The 14,368-nt window shown below is 34.8% G+C and overlaps 1 protein-coding gene across 1 annotated transcript in view; it reads right to left on the bottom strand.

Moving 5' to 3' along the window:
* The window catches only part of LOC133181509 (G2/M phase-specific E3 ubiquitin-protein ligase-like), a 35,382-nt gene extending 22,866 nt beyond the window's left edge, over nt 1-12,516 (bottom strand). The window contains exon 1 of the mRNA XM_061316001.1: nt 12,491-12,516. Within this exon, the coding sequence (XP_061171985.1) occupies nt 12,491-12,516 (26 nt within the window). The remainder of the gene's footprint in view (nt 1-12,490) is intronic.
* Between the last annotated feature and the right edge of the window lie 1,852 nt (nt 12,517-14,368).

Genomic DNA, 14,368 nt, shown 5'->3' with positions numbered 1-14,368 from the left:
AAAAATTGATAGGCCGTGAATGGCTTTTGAATGAACTAGATGAAAAGGTGCACTTCTCAAGACGAGGAGTGCTATTCATTGCAGAAATGGGATATGGGAAATCTGCCCTAGTCTCCCATCTAATCTGTCAGAGCGATAAACGCCTACCCGGAAATTGGATCTATGAGCATATTGTTGTGTATCACTTGTGCAACTTTGATTCTCAGAAGACCCTTTCTCCTGGTAATTTTGTAAAAAATATGGCAGGTGGTTTTGCAAAACGAGTTCCAGGATTTCTTGAAGTTCTGAAACAGAATTCCAATTTTCATAGGTACTTTGAGCAAGACTTTTGTACTGAAGACCCAGAGGGTTGTCTCGACGTTTTAATTCTAAAAACTTTAAATTCTATTGGTGATTTAGATAAGAATGACAATAATTACATTGTCGTCATAGATGGTTTAGATGAGTGTGTCGACTATGGCAACCGTAATATTTTTTATATACTATGGAGACGCCTTCAGAAGTTTCCAGTAAGCTTTAAATTTCTTATTACGTCCAGAAACATCTCTCAGATACAAATTGCAAAAAATGAATTAAACATATACGAAAAACGTCCACTAGATCCCCAAAACTACAAAGATGCTGAAAAATATGTAAATGATGAATTAAAAGCATGGCCTTCAAGCAACCAAAATAACTTTAAAGAGGCATTTAAAACTTCAGATCTGGGAAAGTCCATAACGAAAGCTGTAAAGTATACGAAAGGAAATATGCTGTTATTAAGTAAAGCTCTTCCAACTTGGTTACAAGATAAAGTTTCTGTACACGGTAGCTTTACAACGTTTGAAATATTATTCAATGATCAACTAAATAGGATATTTCAAGATAAAAGTATGTTTGGGGCTACAAGAAAATTTTTTCAAGTTTTATGCTGCGCAACAGAGCCCTTGTCTGAAGATGAGTTACTAAAAGTTGCAGACATTAGTCAAGAAGAAACAGTTGAGGTGATGAGGATATTCGGAAAGGAACTAAGTCATTTTATACGCCAAAACGAGGGGAAAATATCATTCGTACATAAAAGTTTCGCGTTATATCTCACTGATATCAAAAGGAGGAAGGAAGACTTCTATATTTCAAAAAAGGATGGATGCATTTTATTTGCAAGATACTATCTAAAAATACTTGATAGACAAAGATCTTTTTCCAACGTAAGCATTTTAGACTTAGTGGAACATGTTTCTTGTTCTAAAGATCAAAATATCAAGTCAAAATTCTTACAACTTGGTAAGAAATATGCCAATAAATTTGCTCGTCATATGCACATTCTACACGAGGCTGCTGTCAGGTTCAACTCATATTCTGTTATGACACTCTTATTAGATTTGTTTTCATTCCGAAAAGTGGATGAAAAAGATAGTGGTAATGTGACAGCATCATATGTTGCAGCTGCATATGGGAATCACCAAACTTTAAGAGCTCTTCTGGAACGCAATGCGAATGTGAATTTTGTCCGATTGGGCCCAAGATTTATCAACGAGTCTATCGACATGTTGGAATTTTGTAAAACTTCTGCATTTTGGGAATATAGTCTCTTAAATATTGCGTCACAAAATGGACACCACAAGGCAGTTCAAACTCTTATGAAATATGGCGTAAATCTGATGCATCAAACAGCTTTTGGTTTTAATTCATTTCATTTGGCAGTTGAAAATGGCCATATACATGTCGTCCGAGAATTTTTATTGAGATATAAACCAAAATTTACTGCCAGTCTTAATCATTCACTATATCTAGCCGCCACGAGTGGACACTCTGACATTGTTGACCTACTATTACATCATGGTGCAGTGGATTCATGTCTGCCTTGTAACTCCTCTCAGTACTGGACATTATATCACCAAACTCGACTCCAAATGATCGATAATATAGACGATCTACATACAGTTAACTACATCTTCAAGGACGATCGACAATTGGTAAGATGTGAAACAGCTTTAGAGATCGCTGTTCAAAATGGATATACAGAAATTGTGCAACGTTTGTTAAACCAGCCTTTCAATACATTAAATTGTCGAGAAGCCGGTGGTAGGACACCTGCGTTCACGGCAATGAAGTTTAATAGAGCTGGTATCTTTAAGCTTGTTTATGCAAAAGGCATACCTAAATCTTTAAGATGTTTATATCGAAGGAGTAGAATAGAAAAACTCGATCTACACAAAAGGGAAAGACAAGAATATATGGATAATATGTGTCCATACAACATTACACCATCACATTTTCTAGCATACAACTGGAATAAGGAAATATTTGATATCGGAATACGTTATGGTTTGTGGAATTGGACTGATAGAGACAGCAATGGTGTAACACCATTACACGTTGCATGCTGTGTAGGAAACGTTGAAATGGTACTAGAATTACTTAAAATCAGGGGAGCTTATTTCGATATTACTGCATTTAATGGATCTACTACTTTACACTCGGCAGCCATATGTAATCAATATAATGTTCTTGCTCATTTACTTTCCCTGTATCCAAAACCCGCGCCTGACAATGAAAATAAATACGTTTGCCATTACTTGGCCATGGGAGTTAAATATTACAATGAGTCAACTAAGAATGTTATATCAATAATTAATATAAACAATATGAAATACATCGAAAATCGTCTACGAGAAGAAGGACTCCTTAAAGACATGTTCAATCGGACCCCCTTGCATTATGCATGCGCAAAGGGAAATGTAAATTTTTTTAGCCTTTATCTTAAACTTAAGCTTTCGGTGAACTTCTGGTGTAAGCTTTTTGATATATTGGACATCAATGGTGACAATGTTTTAGACATAGCTTTTAAATACACGCCTACACTTTACCAGGAAGAATTCAAGTTTGCTCGAAATTGCAATATCTACCTTCTTACAGGTGAATCGAATTGTGAAGTTAACCGACTTGAAATACTTATTCCTCATGAGTATCTTATATATATTATATTGAAAAATATACCAAAATCTCGAAATCTAATACAACGTTCCATCGGGAAATATATAGATTATAGCTTACAGAGGAATAATGCTAATTTATTGGGTATTCTCTACTATAATTTCCAATTAGATTATGATGAATATACACACAGAAAAGGAATAGCATCTATGAAGCATCTTTTGTCTCACCAAGTTATCAACCCGCTGATATTCCCTTTCCTAAGGCAAATGAGATTTCGCTGCTCACGAAGCTCAGTTTTGTACGAGATTGTTCAAGATGAAAACAGGATATTCTGGACATCACATTTCTTTAATTTTACTTCGATGTTCAAAATTGATTCCGGGTCTCTAGATTTTTGTTTTGATAATAGCGGATATAACTTACTTCACAGGTCAATAATGGGAGGGAATTATTTGGCATTCACCTATCTTAGAAACTTGGGAATGTCACCAACAGTTAAGACACGAAATGGAAAAAACAGTTTGGAAGTCCTGGTAGAATACTCACCGTGTTTCAAAGAAAAGTACAAAACAAGGGAATTCGTCTTTACTTTTTATGATTCTGACAAGTCTATAAAAGAGCATCTTATGAATAGTTTGACATCATATGGATATGCTTTGATAGAATTGTCCATTACAAAAGAAACACACATATTGATGAATATGAAATCTAGTCACGTGTGTTCGCATAGAAATGAAATAAGTTTTATACATGTTGTTGCAGCAAAAGGATTGTACCTCATATTAGAAAAGATTGAGAGGCTCTTTGGTTCCAGTTTAGCTCTATGCGAAAACAGGTATGGATTTAAATCAAGTGAATTCATGCTTTTTTACAATCATCATCATCCATTGCTATTAATCAAACCATTGGAAAAAAAGACTATACATATTTTTGAGACACTTTTTCTTAAGACATTATTGGACTTCAGACCGTTTATTTCCCCTAAAGATTCAATTGAAAGAAAGTGCAGATACAGAATAAGGAATGAGAGAAATTTTCATGGTATTGTATTTTGTGCAACAAAGATGGAGACTGAATTCGTATTGTTTTTTCGCCAATTTGTAAAAACAGTTGGACGTAAATCGGTGAATGATTTACAAAATGCAATGGATAAATCATATCTTCATGATGAAATACAGAGTAAGGAATTCTTTTCTAAGAATTTTGGGGAAAATTTGGATGCAGTTCTTAGCATGGAAAAAAATCCCCGAGAATATCAAGGTAGGTATATCCGTCCTATTGGAATTTTAAATCATTTTTTAGAAGCATCTAATTGTTTAAATATAGGCAGAACATTTGATTCGGACAAGAGTATAAAATGTCTTGAAATAATTTCTCTTATTGGGAAAAGAAAAAAAATCTACAAGTCGGTTTATAAGATGTCACGAATGTCAAGAATGTTTATGATTTTTCATTTATATGAGGGGGATTTAAATATACCATATTCCAAATACCATAAGCCGATCATTGATCCATACTTGGATACAGTTATTATGAATTCAATTGTTCATCCGGAGTACCACATGGAAAAGCGGTATACGTTTTTGGACAAAATGAAATCATGTAAAAATGAACTAGCAAAAGAAATGATCAAAAAGGTAGCCCTATCTAGAATTAAGGACATTCAGAAATGGCAGGGTTATTATGAAGGCAATCCTTTTTTCGGACATAGAAATGACCTAGAGGATTCAGATGTTCCATTGAAAACTTATGATACATTAGCTAACGATCTGGAAATACAATAAACAGTCACTGTGACTCTGTTTCACTACATGAACATTTATATATCACACAAGTATTTTAACATATACTTGTAGGTTACTAAATTTTAAAGCCAACAGACGGGCAGAGATTTCTGTCGTAAGATGTAGGCTTTACCGTTAGGTTCGTTGTAAGGATTACTCATTATTTGTTAGATGTTTACAAGCAATACTGCTTTAATGACAGAGGAGACTAATGTGCTATTCAATATTCATTTCTCATATAATGATGTAAACTTTGTATTTGTTTTTGATTCTGATCACAATAAATTTTTACTAACTTCGTCTTTGTGCTTAATGCACTTACTGAGATGGTTGGCAGTTTTATTGTGCATTTAGTTGGTCATTATTGTTTCATATATATGTAAGACTCCAAAGTCCCGTGATGACGCCAAAGTTCGATGGTCTCGCCAATTAAGTCCGATGGTCTGCGCCAAACCCCGATGGTTTGATGTCAGTACGGACGCCAAAGTCCGATGGTCAAGCCAAAGTCCGATGGCTCGTTTCCTATGAGACGCACTGCGCTAAAGTGCGATGGTCTGACACGCGAAAGTCCGATGGTGCGGAGAAACAATCAACGTTTATGACGTCACAATATTCTGACTTCAATCCTTGACGCCGTTGTCCTACAATCAAAACTTTTGAATCAAAAGTCATCAATTCAGTATTAGTCCTCGCATACAATTTTACTAATTTTGCTTGTTGATTGCACTCATCAGAGATATTAGGGTTAATTCTCGCACACCACTTGACTGATCAGAGTTAGTCCTTGCACATTATAGGAATTATGGGGTAGCGCTACGCACCAACCCAAGAGACTTAGGGTTAGTCCTCGCACTCTATTCGACTGATTATGGTTAGTCTCGCACCCACCAAAGATATCTAGGTTATAGTTGTTACACACTTTTCGAGCGATTAGGGTTAGTTTTGCACTTATTCGAGAGATTAGGGTTAGTTTTCGCATAATGATATTTATTTATACTTATTTAAGATCTTGGCATGGCGCGGCATCGCAATTCGGCGCAGTAGTACTATGACGTCACAAACGTTAATTGTTTTGGCACTATCGGACTTTGGCGTGTCAAACCATCAGGGTTTGGCGCAGACCATCGGACTTTGGCGTGACCATCGGACTTTGGAGTCCCATCGCACTTTGGAGTCCTACACCCCCCCCCACCCCCACCCCCCCATATATATATATATATATATATATATATATATATATATATATATATATATATATATATATATATATATATATATATATATATATATATATATATATATATATATATATATATATATATATATATATATATATCCATTACCCAGTGTTAAATATTTCTGATTAGTGTCAGGTGACTTAATAAAAAAAATCATTTTTTCTAAGGTTTAGACTATACATGTATGTGATTTTAATCGTCAAAATGTTTGCATAATTGTGTGTTTCTTTGTTGTATAAAATATACCTTTAGCTGATTAACATTTCTCTGACACACGTTTGTGATTGCATTAGTAAACTTTGAAATACATGTAGTACAAATAAATGTAATCTATAAATTTTTCTTGAAGGACAAAACACATGAAACTGCCGATCGTTTCGAGATGTTGCAATTTAAGAGCCATTCTCTGTAATGACTTTAACTTTTATATAGGAGCTGTGGCACGCATAGAAAAGTCTTTGATACCGTAAACTCAAATCAGGCAAAAATCGGTTGCTACGTGTCATGGTTACCATAGCAACATGTCCTAAAGTTTGAAAAATGGCATTTTTCAACAAGTTCAGAGTCCCACAGTTAACGTTTGAAACAAAGCAAACAATTGCCAATGACTGTTTCTGAAAGTTGAAGGCCTGCTTGCATGATAAACATATTTGGTAAATCAACTATAACATACGTTACTATGGAAACAAAGTATTCAAAAGTAATAATTTTGTTTATTTAATTTTATAAAGTCATACACTTAAGAATAAAAACAATTATAGGTTGAAATGCAAGCAAACAATAGACAAGAGATCTTTGGAACATATTCCAAGGACAAAATATGATATTTCTTATAGGTTGGCAATGGTTGCCATGGTTTTAATAGCACGGAGGAATTTTAAATTTACTCTCTTATTGTTTTAATCTTATCCTATCTTTTTAAAAGCATATTTCTATATAACTGATGATCAATTTTTAAAAGCGTTGGTGTGCCCCTTATTTTCACATTTCAAATTTTAATTCTTTAAATAGTGCGTTGCTATGGAAATAAGGCGAAAAAACATGAATAAAAATCTGAAAAATACCCCGTTTCCTTGCATATGTACCCTTGTATGTAGATTTCCAAAACTTTAATGATTGATATATGTGAACAACTAACCTGAATTTCAATTTTGACTACCACCCAATCTCAAACTGGATGCAAACAACTGGCACAAAGGGTCTTATATTGACATAAAATTAACAAAATCGAACATTTTCTCTTCTTGGTAACCATAGCAACAGTGTTGTATTTTTCAACAAATTTGATCAATATACGAAATTCAACTTTAGTACTACCATATAAGTACTATTCAAGGTGAGTCAAATAATATGTTTCTTGATTAAAAGGTAAGTAAATTCCTAAAGCAGCAAAAAATATCACTTTAAACAACTAGTACGTTGTTTCCATGGTTACACTGCAAAGTGACAATTAATCCCAATTTTTCTTATGTTGTCGGTGTTGCAAGGTCTTAAGGATGTATATGTGCCAGTCATGAATTTTATTGTTTTTCCTCAAAATAGTAGCATTAACCCAATCATACAGATTTTGCATATGGTGACCCTGTGTTACCTTGGCAACCATGGAAGTTATTTTTAGAATAATATTGCCAATACGTAATTACCTAAGGTCAAATATTTTTCATAGTTTTTCTCAGGTTGTTGATTGAATTTGATCATGTAACATCTATCATTTGTGAATATTGAGCGTTTTTCAGCATTTTTCAGCATATAAAATGTATGTCAAATGTACCGATGGTTACCACTTACTTAGAGATAAATTCTAAATAGTTTTTTATAGCATAACTTGCAACAAGGTGTTATGTTTTTGGGAGAATGGTTTGTGTTTTTCTTAGTCTTTATTAAGGCTTAATAAAGATTTGAAGTAGCTGAAAATCTCAATTTTTCAACTTTTCTGGCTGTTACCATGGCAACCAAGACACATAGCAACGAAATTTTATTTGATATAAGTTTCAGGTGTCAAGTTGTAATAATGGGTTCATCAAAATCGGTGACCATGCGTGGCAAAAAAGTTTAAGTGGTTACAGAGAATCGCTATTAATTTTTAGCATTTAACTAACTTACAGTAGATATTAAAGTAAATATTTCGTCGACCTTCTCTTCGCAGTGGTATTATTTTTCTCTCCATTGTTTACTTCTCAGCATAGAGTGTGCTATTAATACCGACATGTGACTTTTCATACAAACGGGACGTAACTCTAAAACGTGATTACGACTGAATTTTAATCAAACAGATGTAATATTTTAAATTTTAATGGACAACTTCAAGCGGGTTTTTTTTGGTTCCGGTGTAAAGACAAATAATGATCCCCATAAAATAATGACCGGGGATCATTTTTCGCCGTCGAATAATGACCCCCGGTCATTATTCGAGGACTATTGATTGATTGTATGTTGTTTTACGTCCCATTCGAGAATATTTCACTCATATAGAGACGTCACCATATACCGTTGAAGGGCTTCAAATTTTGACCTTTACTCGGCACTTAGGGCCATTGAGCAGTGAGGGTTCTTTATCGTGCCAACGCCTACTGACACGGGGCATCGGTTTTTGAGGTCCAAAGGACCCGCAACTTTCACTTCAAGTGCCGAGCGCATGGCGAAGGAACAGTTGCTACCCATTTTTAGCTCACCTCAACGAAGTTGGGGGAGCTTATGTAATACCCTCGGCGTCTGCGTCGGCGTCGGCGTCCCAGGTTAAGGTTTCTGGAGCAGTTTTCTTTTCAAGTACTTCTATGGCCTATATTAGTCAGAGATGCATGGAGGATGCTACTAATGTGTTTTATTGTACAAGTCAAGGTTTCAGATGCTGCAATTTCAGCTAAAGAATGACCAGGTTAATGTTTTTGGAGCAGGTTAAAGTTTTTGGAGCAGGTTAAAGTTTTTGGAGCAGGTCTCATTTCCAAGTAACCATAAGCCCTATATTGACCAAACTTGCACGGATGATACATCTAAGGATGAACACTACTGGACTTGAATCAGATTCTGGATCTGACCTATATTTTTCGGATGAGTGACCAGGTCAAGGTTTTTGGAACAGATCTAATTTCCAAGTAACTATAAGCCCTATATTGACCAAACTTGCATGGATGATACATCTAAGGATGCACACTACTGGACTTGCTTCGGATGCGGATCTGACCTATATTTTCCGGATGAGTGACCAGGTTAAGGTTTTTGGAGCAGATCTCATTTCCAAGTAACTATAAGCCCTATATTGCCCAAACTTGCATGGATGATACATTTAAGGATGTACACTACAGGACTTGCTTCGGATGCTGGATCTGACCTATATTTTCCGGATGAGTGACCAGGTTAAAGTTTTTGGAGCAGATGTCATTTCCAAGTAACTATAAGCCCTATATTGACTAAACTTGCATGGATGATACATCTAAGGATGCACACTACTGGACTTGCTTCGGATGCTGGATCTGACCTACATTTTCCGGATGAGTAACCAGGTTAAAGTTTTTGGAGCAGATCTCATTTCCAAGTAACTATATGGCCTATCTGAACCAAACTTGCATGGATGATGCATCAAGGGGCAAACAATCTCAAAACTTGCTTCGGATGCTGGATTTGACTTACATTTTCTGGATGAGGACTAGTTTTAAGTTTTCAGATAAGTCTATTCCCAAGTAACTGCAAGCCCTATCAGACCAAAATTGCATAAATGTTGCATCTAGGGATGCACACTCCTAGATTATTAGTTTAGTGTGGGACTTTGCCTTACTTAAAGACAACATTCGTTGAGGTGAGCTCTGTAATCTCTGATTACCTATGTTTTATCGACTGAGGTCAGTCTCGGCCGAGATTCGAACTCACGACCTCCCGATCACGGATCGAGTGCTCTACCGACTGAGCTACCGTGAAGGGGTCGACGTCGAAAAATGACCCTTTTGCTCGTAGAAAAAGTGTCATCACCCTAAAAATCTGCATACCCTACGAAAAGAAAAATGACCCCCGTAGAATGATGACCCTTGTAGATTAATGTAGAAATTTTTAGGGGGCATAAAAAAATAAATCAAGAGACCTGTTGGCCAAAATGCTCACCTGAGCTAAATTGGGAATGAATCGATATGTTGATCTAATTACGTTATACAGTTATTGCTGTTTTAAGGTCAATGCGATGATTCAGATGCGTAAAAGATTTATCGAGCCCTAAGGGCGATGTGAACATTGTTTTTCGATGGTGGAAAATCATTGTACTGACAGAAAAAACAGCAATAATTGTAGGAAAAATAAATCCTTATGTTCACCTGGAATGTCAATAAAATGGTCTATCTTCAATGATAAATTGAAAACAATAATCTACTCCAAAATACACTGTATTGAAATGTTTCCACATTGATTTAACAAATGAATCACTGTTTAAAGTAGATTTTAAAAAGAAATATACCTCTTACATGTATGTATCCTATTCTCAGACGACCATGTAAACAGACTTGAATGTTCATTATACATAGTACTGGGATTCTTCTTTATTACTTCTATGCATTTGAAAAGAAATTCTAATAACCACTGTTTATATAAATTTTATGTCCTTATCGGACTTTTGCGAGAAGCACTGACTTTTACAGTCAAAGGCTTACTCTGTGCTATGTATGGAGGTACGGAATGGATAATAGATTTATTAAAACCTTAACAGTGGCTCTAAGTGTAGTTTTAGTGGTTCTAACTTGATTAAACGGTATACAGCCAACACAAAATATGATGGGATGCCGAATAATATAGCTTAAAACACCTTATTCGTAAGGAGCAGTATCTCCTTACAATCTCTCTTTCGTAAGGAATCAAATAAGTAAAAAAAAACATTCCGGAGGGAAAACTTAGCAGGAGTTGATCAAATTGGGAAGAGAGGAAATTGAGGAAAGGGTAGTTACCGTTTTCTTCCTAAGAAACGTAATTCATGCTTTGAAATGACCCATTAGTATCTTTAAATTAACTGCTTAGCTAAAACTTTTTATCGCAAAAGAGCTTCCGTATATTGCCCTAGTGTAAAAGTAAGCCGTCGACTGTAAAAGTCAGCGCTTCTCGCAAAAGTCCATTATGTTTGCTCGTCTGCTTAATATTTAGATGTTCTACTGACCATAGACGATAAAGACCAACTAACAACTAAATTGTCTGACAAAAGGGATGACTTCATCTTTTCCATCGTCAACTTTCCTTATTTATGTAGTAATATTCCGCTATCATTTGCATATGATGATTACGTCTACCAACGTATTCGATACCAAAGAGCACGATAAATTTTTTAAATCGAGGCAGACTACTGACAGATACATGTAAGTTGATGTTACAAGGGTTTCAAAAACCTCGTTTAAAGTCAGCATTTCGTATATTCAATGGCCGTATCAATGACCCTGTCAACAAATAAAACCTATAATTGGGTCAATTGTTTGGCCTTTGTTTTTATACTAAATTTGACAACGGAATGTCCCGTTACCTGATTTAGTCATAGGGCTCACGGCTGGTATGACGGGTCAACAGGGGATATCTTACCCTCTCTAGGCACCTGATCCCACCTCTGCAATTTTCGGGGGACCTTTTATTAGGGAATATATCAACAGTATGTCGTTCGCACGAAATATTATGTCATTTGCAATACATTTACCTCATATGCACGACTTCTTATGTCATTCAATATATATATATATATATATATATATATATATATATATATATATATATATATATATATATATATATATATATATATATATATATATATATATATATATATATATAAGGGATGTCAACGAATATTCCAACATTCGAATATTCATTCGATGAGTTGATATTCGAATATGAATTTAAGATTCGACTATTCGGTGTTTTTCAGATTTCCCAAAAAAGGTTTTAAATTTTAATTAGAACAGTGCTGGAATTATCCCTGTTTAATTTACTAGCGATCCCCTGATTCCTTTCGCCACTTTCTTATCATATAGGTCTTCTAAATTATTTCATAATGGGTAAGATATAAAAGAAATAAACAAGAATTATTAATGTATAATACAAAAAGTACTTTCAATAGTTTAATATGATCGGATATAGAATCGAGGACAACGAAATGAAACCTTTCTTGAATGTCTAAGAGACATGATGAGTGTACTTATGAAAATGAATTTTATTGATCATTAAATTACATCTTTGATAGAATCAGTCTGTAATATTGTAAAGGGCCCAATTTCAGAATAATACATCAATTGCTTTATTATCTCGGGTTGAATATTAATTTTAAAATTTTAAAATCATTATCGGGAAATTAATGACCTAGGAAAATTGTCAATGGAAGTGTTTGTTTATATTGTCAAAACATTGTATCAAAGATTATATTATATCTTTTATTACGCAGATAATTGTAATTAATTACGTGACGTATTTAAATCTGAAGAGTAAACGACAATCTAGCCCCTGGTTAGACGACTGGTTCGTCAGTTTGAGCTTGTATAGATATCATTTGTTAAAATTATATTTCTGTTGTATACACTCAGGGACCTATATACTAACGGGATAGGCAACTCCTTCAGCGCCATGTTTATGTACCCAGAACGGCACACACAACACTGCAAGTTTTTCAAACTACTTTTTTCCCCAGTAAAAAGCTTGTTTTCTGATTAATGTAATCTGTTCTTTTTGTGTATCGGAATGGATATTTAATAAATTTTAAACCACATATTATAAAATAATCTAGATATTAAGTAAACAACCACCAAAATCGGCGATTTCTCGGAAATACGGCCGATCAGGGACACGCAATGATTTTTAAATAAACGTAATTACTTCTAAGATAAGGAGTAAAAACGGTGCTTATAACAAATCTTGAATAATTTTTTGATAGATAAATTAAGATTTTATGCAGAAATATTTGATAGCAAAAGAGATGTATTTTATTAAAATTGACTTACGAAATCCCGCAACTTACGAGGTATCGCGAGACTTCCGAGAGTTGCCTATCCCGTTAGTATATAAGTCCCTGATACACTTAAATCAATTATTTATTTTAAACATTAAAAAATATTAAATGCAGAATTCCTTATTGTATACCTACCAAAATCTACATCCAATTTTACTTCCAAATACCGACGCAAAACCTGCCATGAGAGTATGATGATGTACATTTAAAATAAACCAGATTGCATTTATTTTATCGAATATTCGAATATATTTGAATACTTTCATTGAATATTCGAATATGAATTGTTGAAAAATTTGACACCCCTAATATATATATATATATATATATATATATATATATATATATATATATATATATATATATATATATATATATATATATATATATATATATATATATATATATATATATAAAACATTGCATAACGTTCCGTATTTATTTCCCAAAACTTATGTCATTCATTTTCTTTCACTTTTTAAAAAAACAATTGATCGTACTCAAAGCATGCAGAATATTTTGGGAGACATGTTTACCATTAAAAAGCCAGAATATCCCGCCTGTCTGTTATTTAGGCATGGATGTCTATAATCAGTCAAATATCCAAATATGAAACAAATGGAAGACAGTCATAAAGGGATTGATTGATTGTATATTGTTTTACGTCCCATTCGAGAATTTTTCACTCATACAGAGACGTCACCATATACCGTTGAAGGGCTTCAAATTTTGATCTTTACTCGGCACTCAGGGCCATTGAGCAGTGAGGGATCTTTATCGTGCCAACGCCTGCCGTGACACGGGGCCTCGGTTTTTAAGGTCTCATCCGAAAGACCCGCAACTTTCACTTCAAAGTGCCGAGCGCATGGCGAAGGAACAGTTGCTACCTATTTTTTTATCGACTTAGGTCTGTCGCGGCCGAGATTCGAACTCACGACCTCCCGATCACGAAGCGAGCGCTCTACCGACTGAGCTACCGTGAACGGTAGTCATAAAGGGAGATTATGTTAAGAGTTATAACCAATAGTAGCCATTTTGCGATTTTCAATATGTGCTGAGAATACAATAGTCTTAAAATAAATAGAAATATGCATGTAAATGTGATGCTGTTTTATTGCATTTTAATTGTGCGTTCGTTTAGTGCTGGTCAAAAAGGGCATTAAGAAGAATTAAACATTGAGGTTCAAACCTTGGCGGCCGTCACGTAGCTCAGTCGGTAGAGCGCTCGATCCGTGATAAGAATGTCGTGTGTTCGGATTACGGCCGCGACTGACATAAGTCGATAAAAAATAAGCAGCAACGGTTCCTTCGCCAAGCGTTCGGCACTTTGAAGTGAAAGTTGCGGGTCCTTCGGATGAGCCTTAAAAAACAAGCCGCGGTGTCACGGTAGGCATTTGAACGATAAGAACCCTCACTGCTCAATTGCCCCGAGTGCCGAGTAAAGATATAAATTTGAAGCCCTTCACTGGTAT

This window comes from Saccostrea echinata, unplaced genomic scaffold (assembly GCF_033153115.1).
Source record: "Saccostrea echinata isolate AGI-Se365-2 ecotype Australia unplaced genomic scaffold, CSIRO_AGI_Sech_v1 ptg000001l, whole genome shotgun sequence".
In the NCBI taxonomy this organism is placed as follows: Eukaryota; Metazoa; Mollusca; class Bivalvia; order Ostreida; family Ostreidae; genus Saccostrea; species Saccostrea echinata.
Note: the sequence above shows the minus strand (reverse complement) of the source record. Positions and strands in the feature narration are given on the sequence as shown.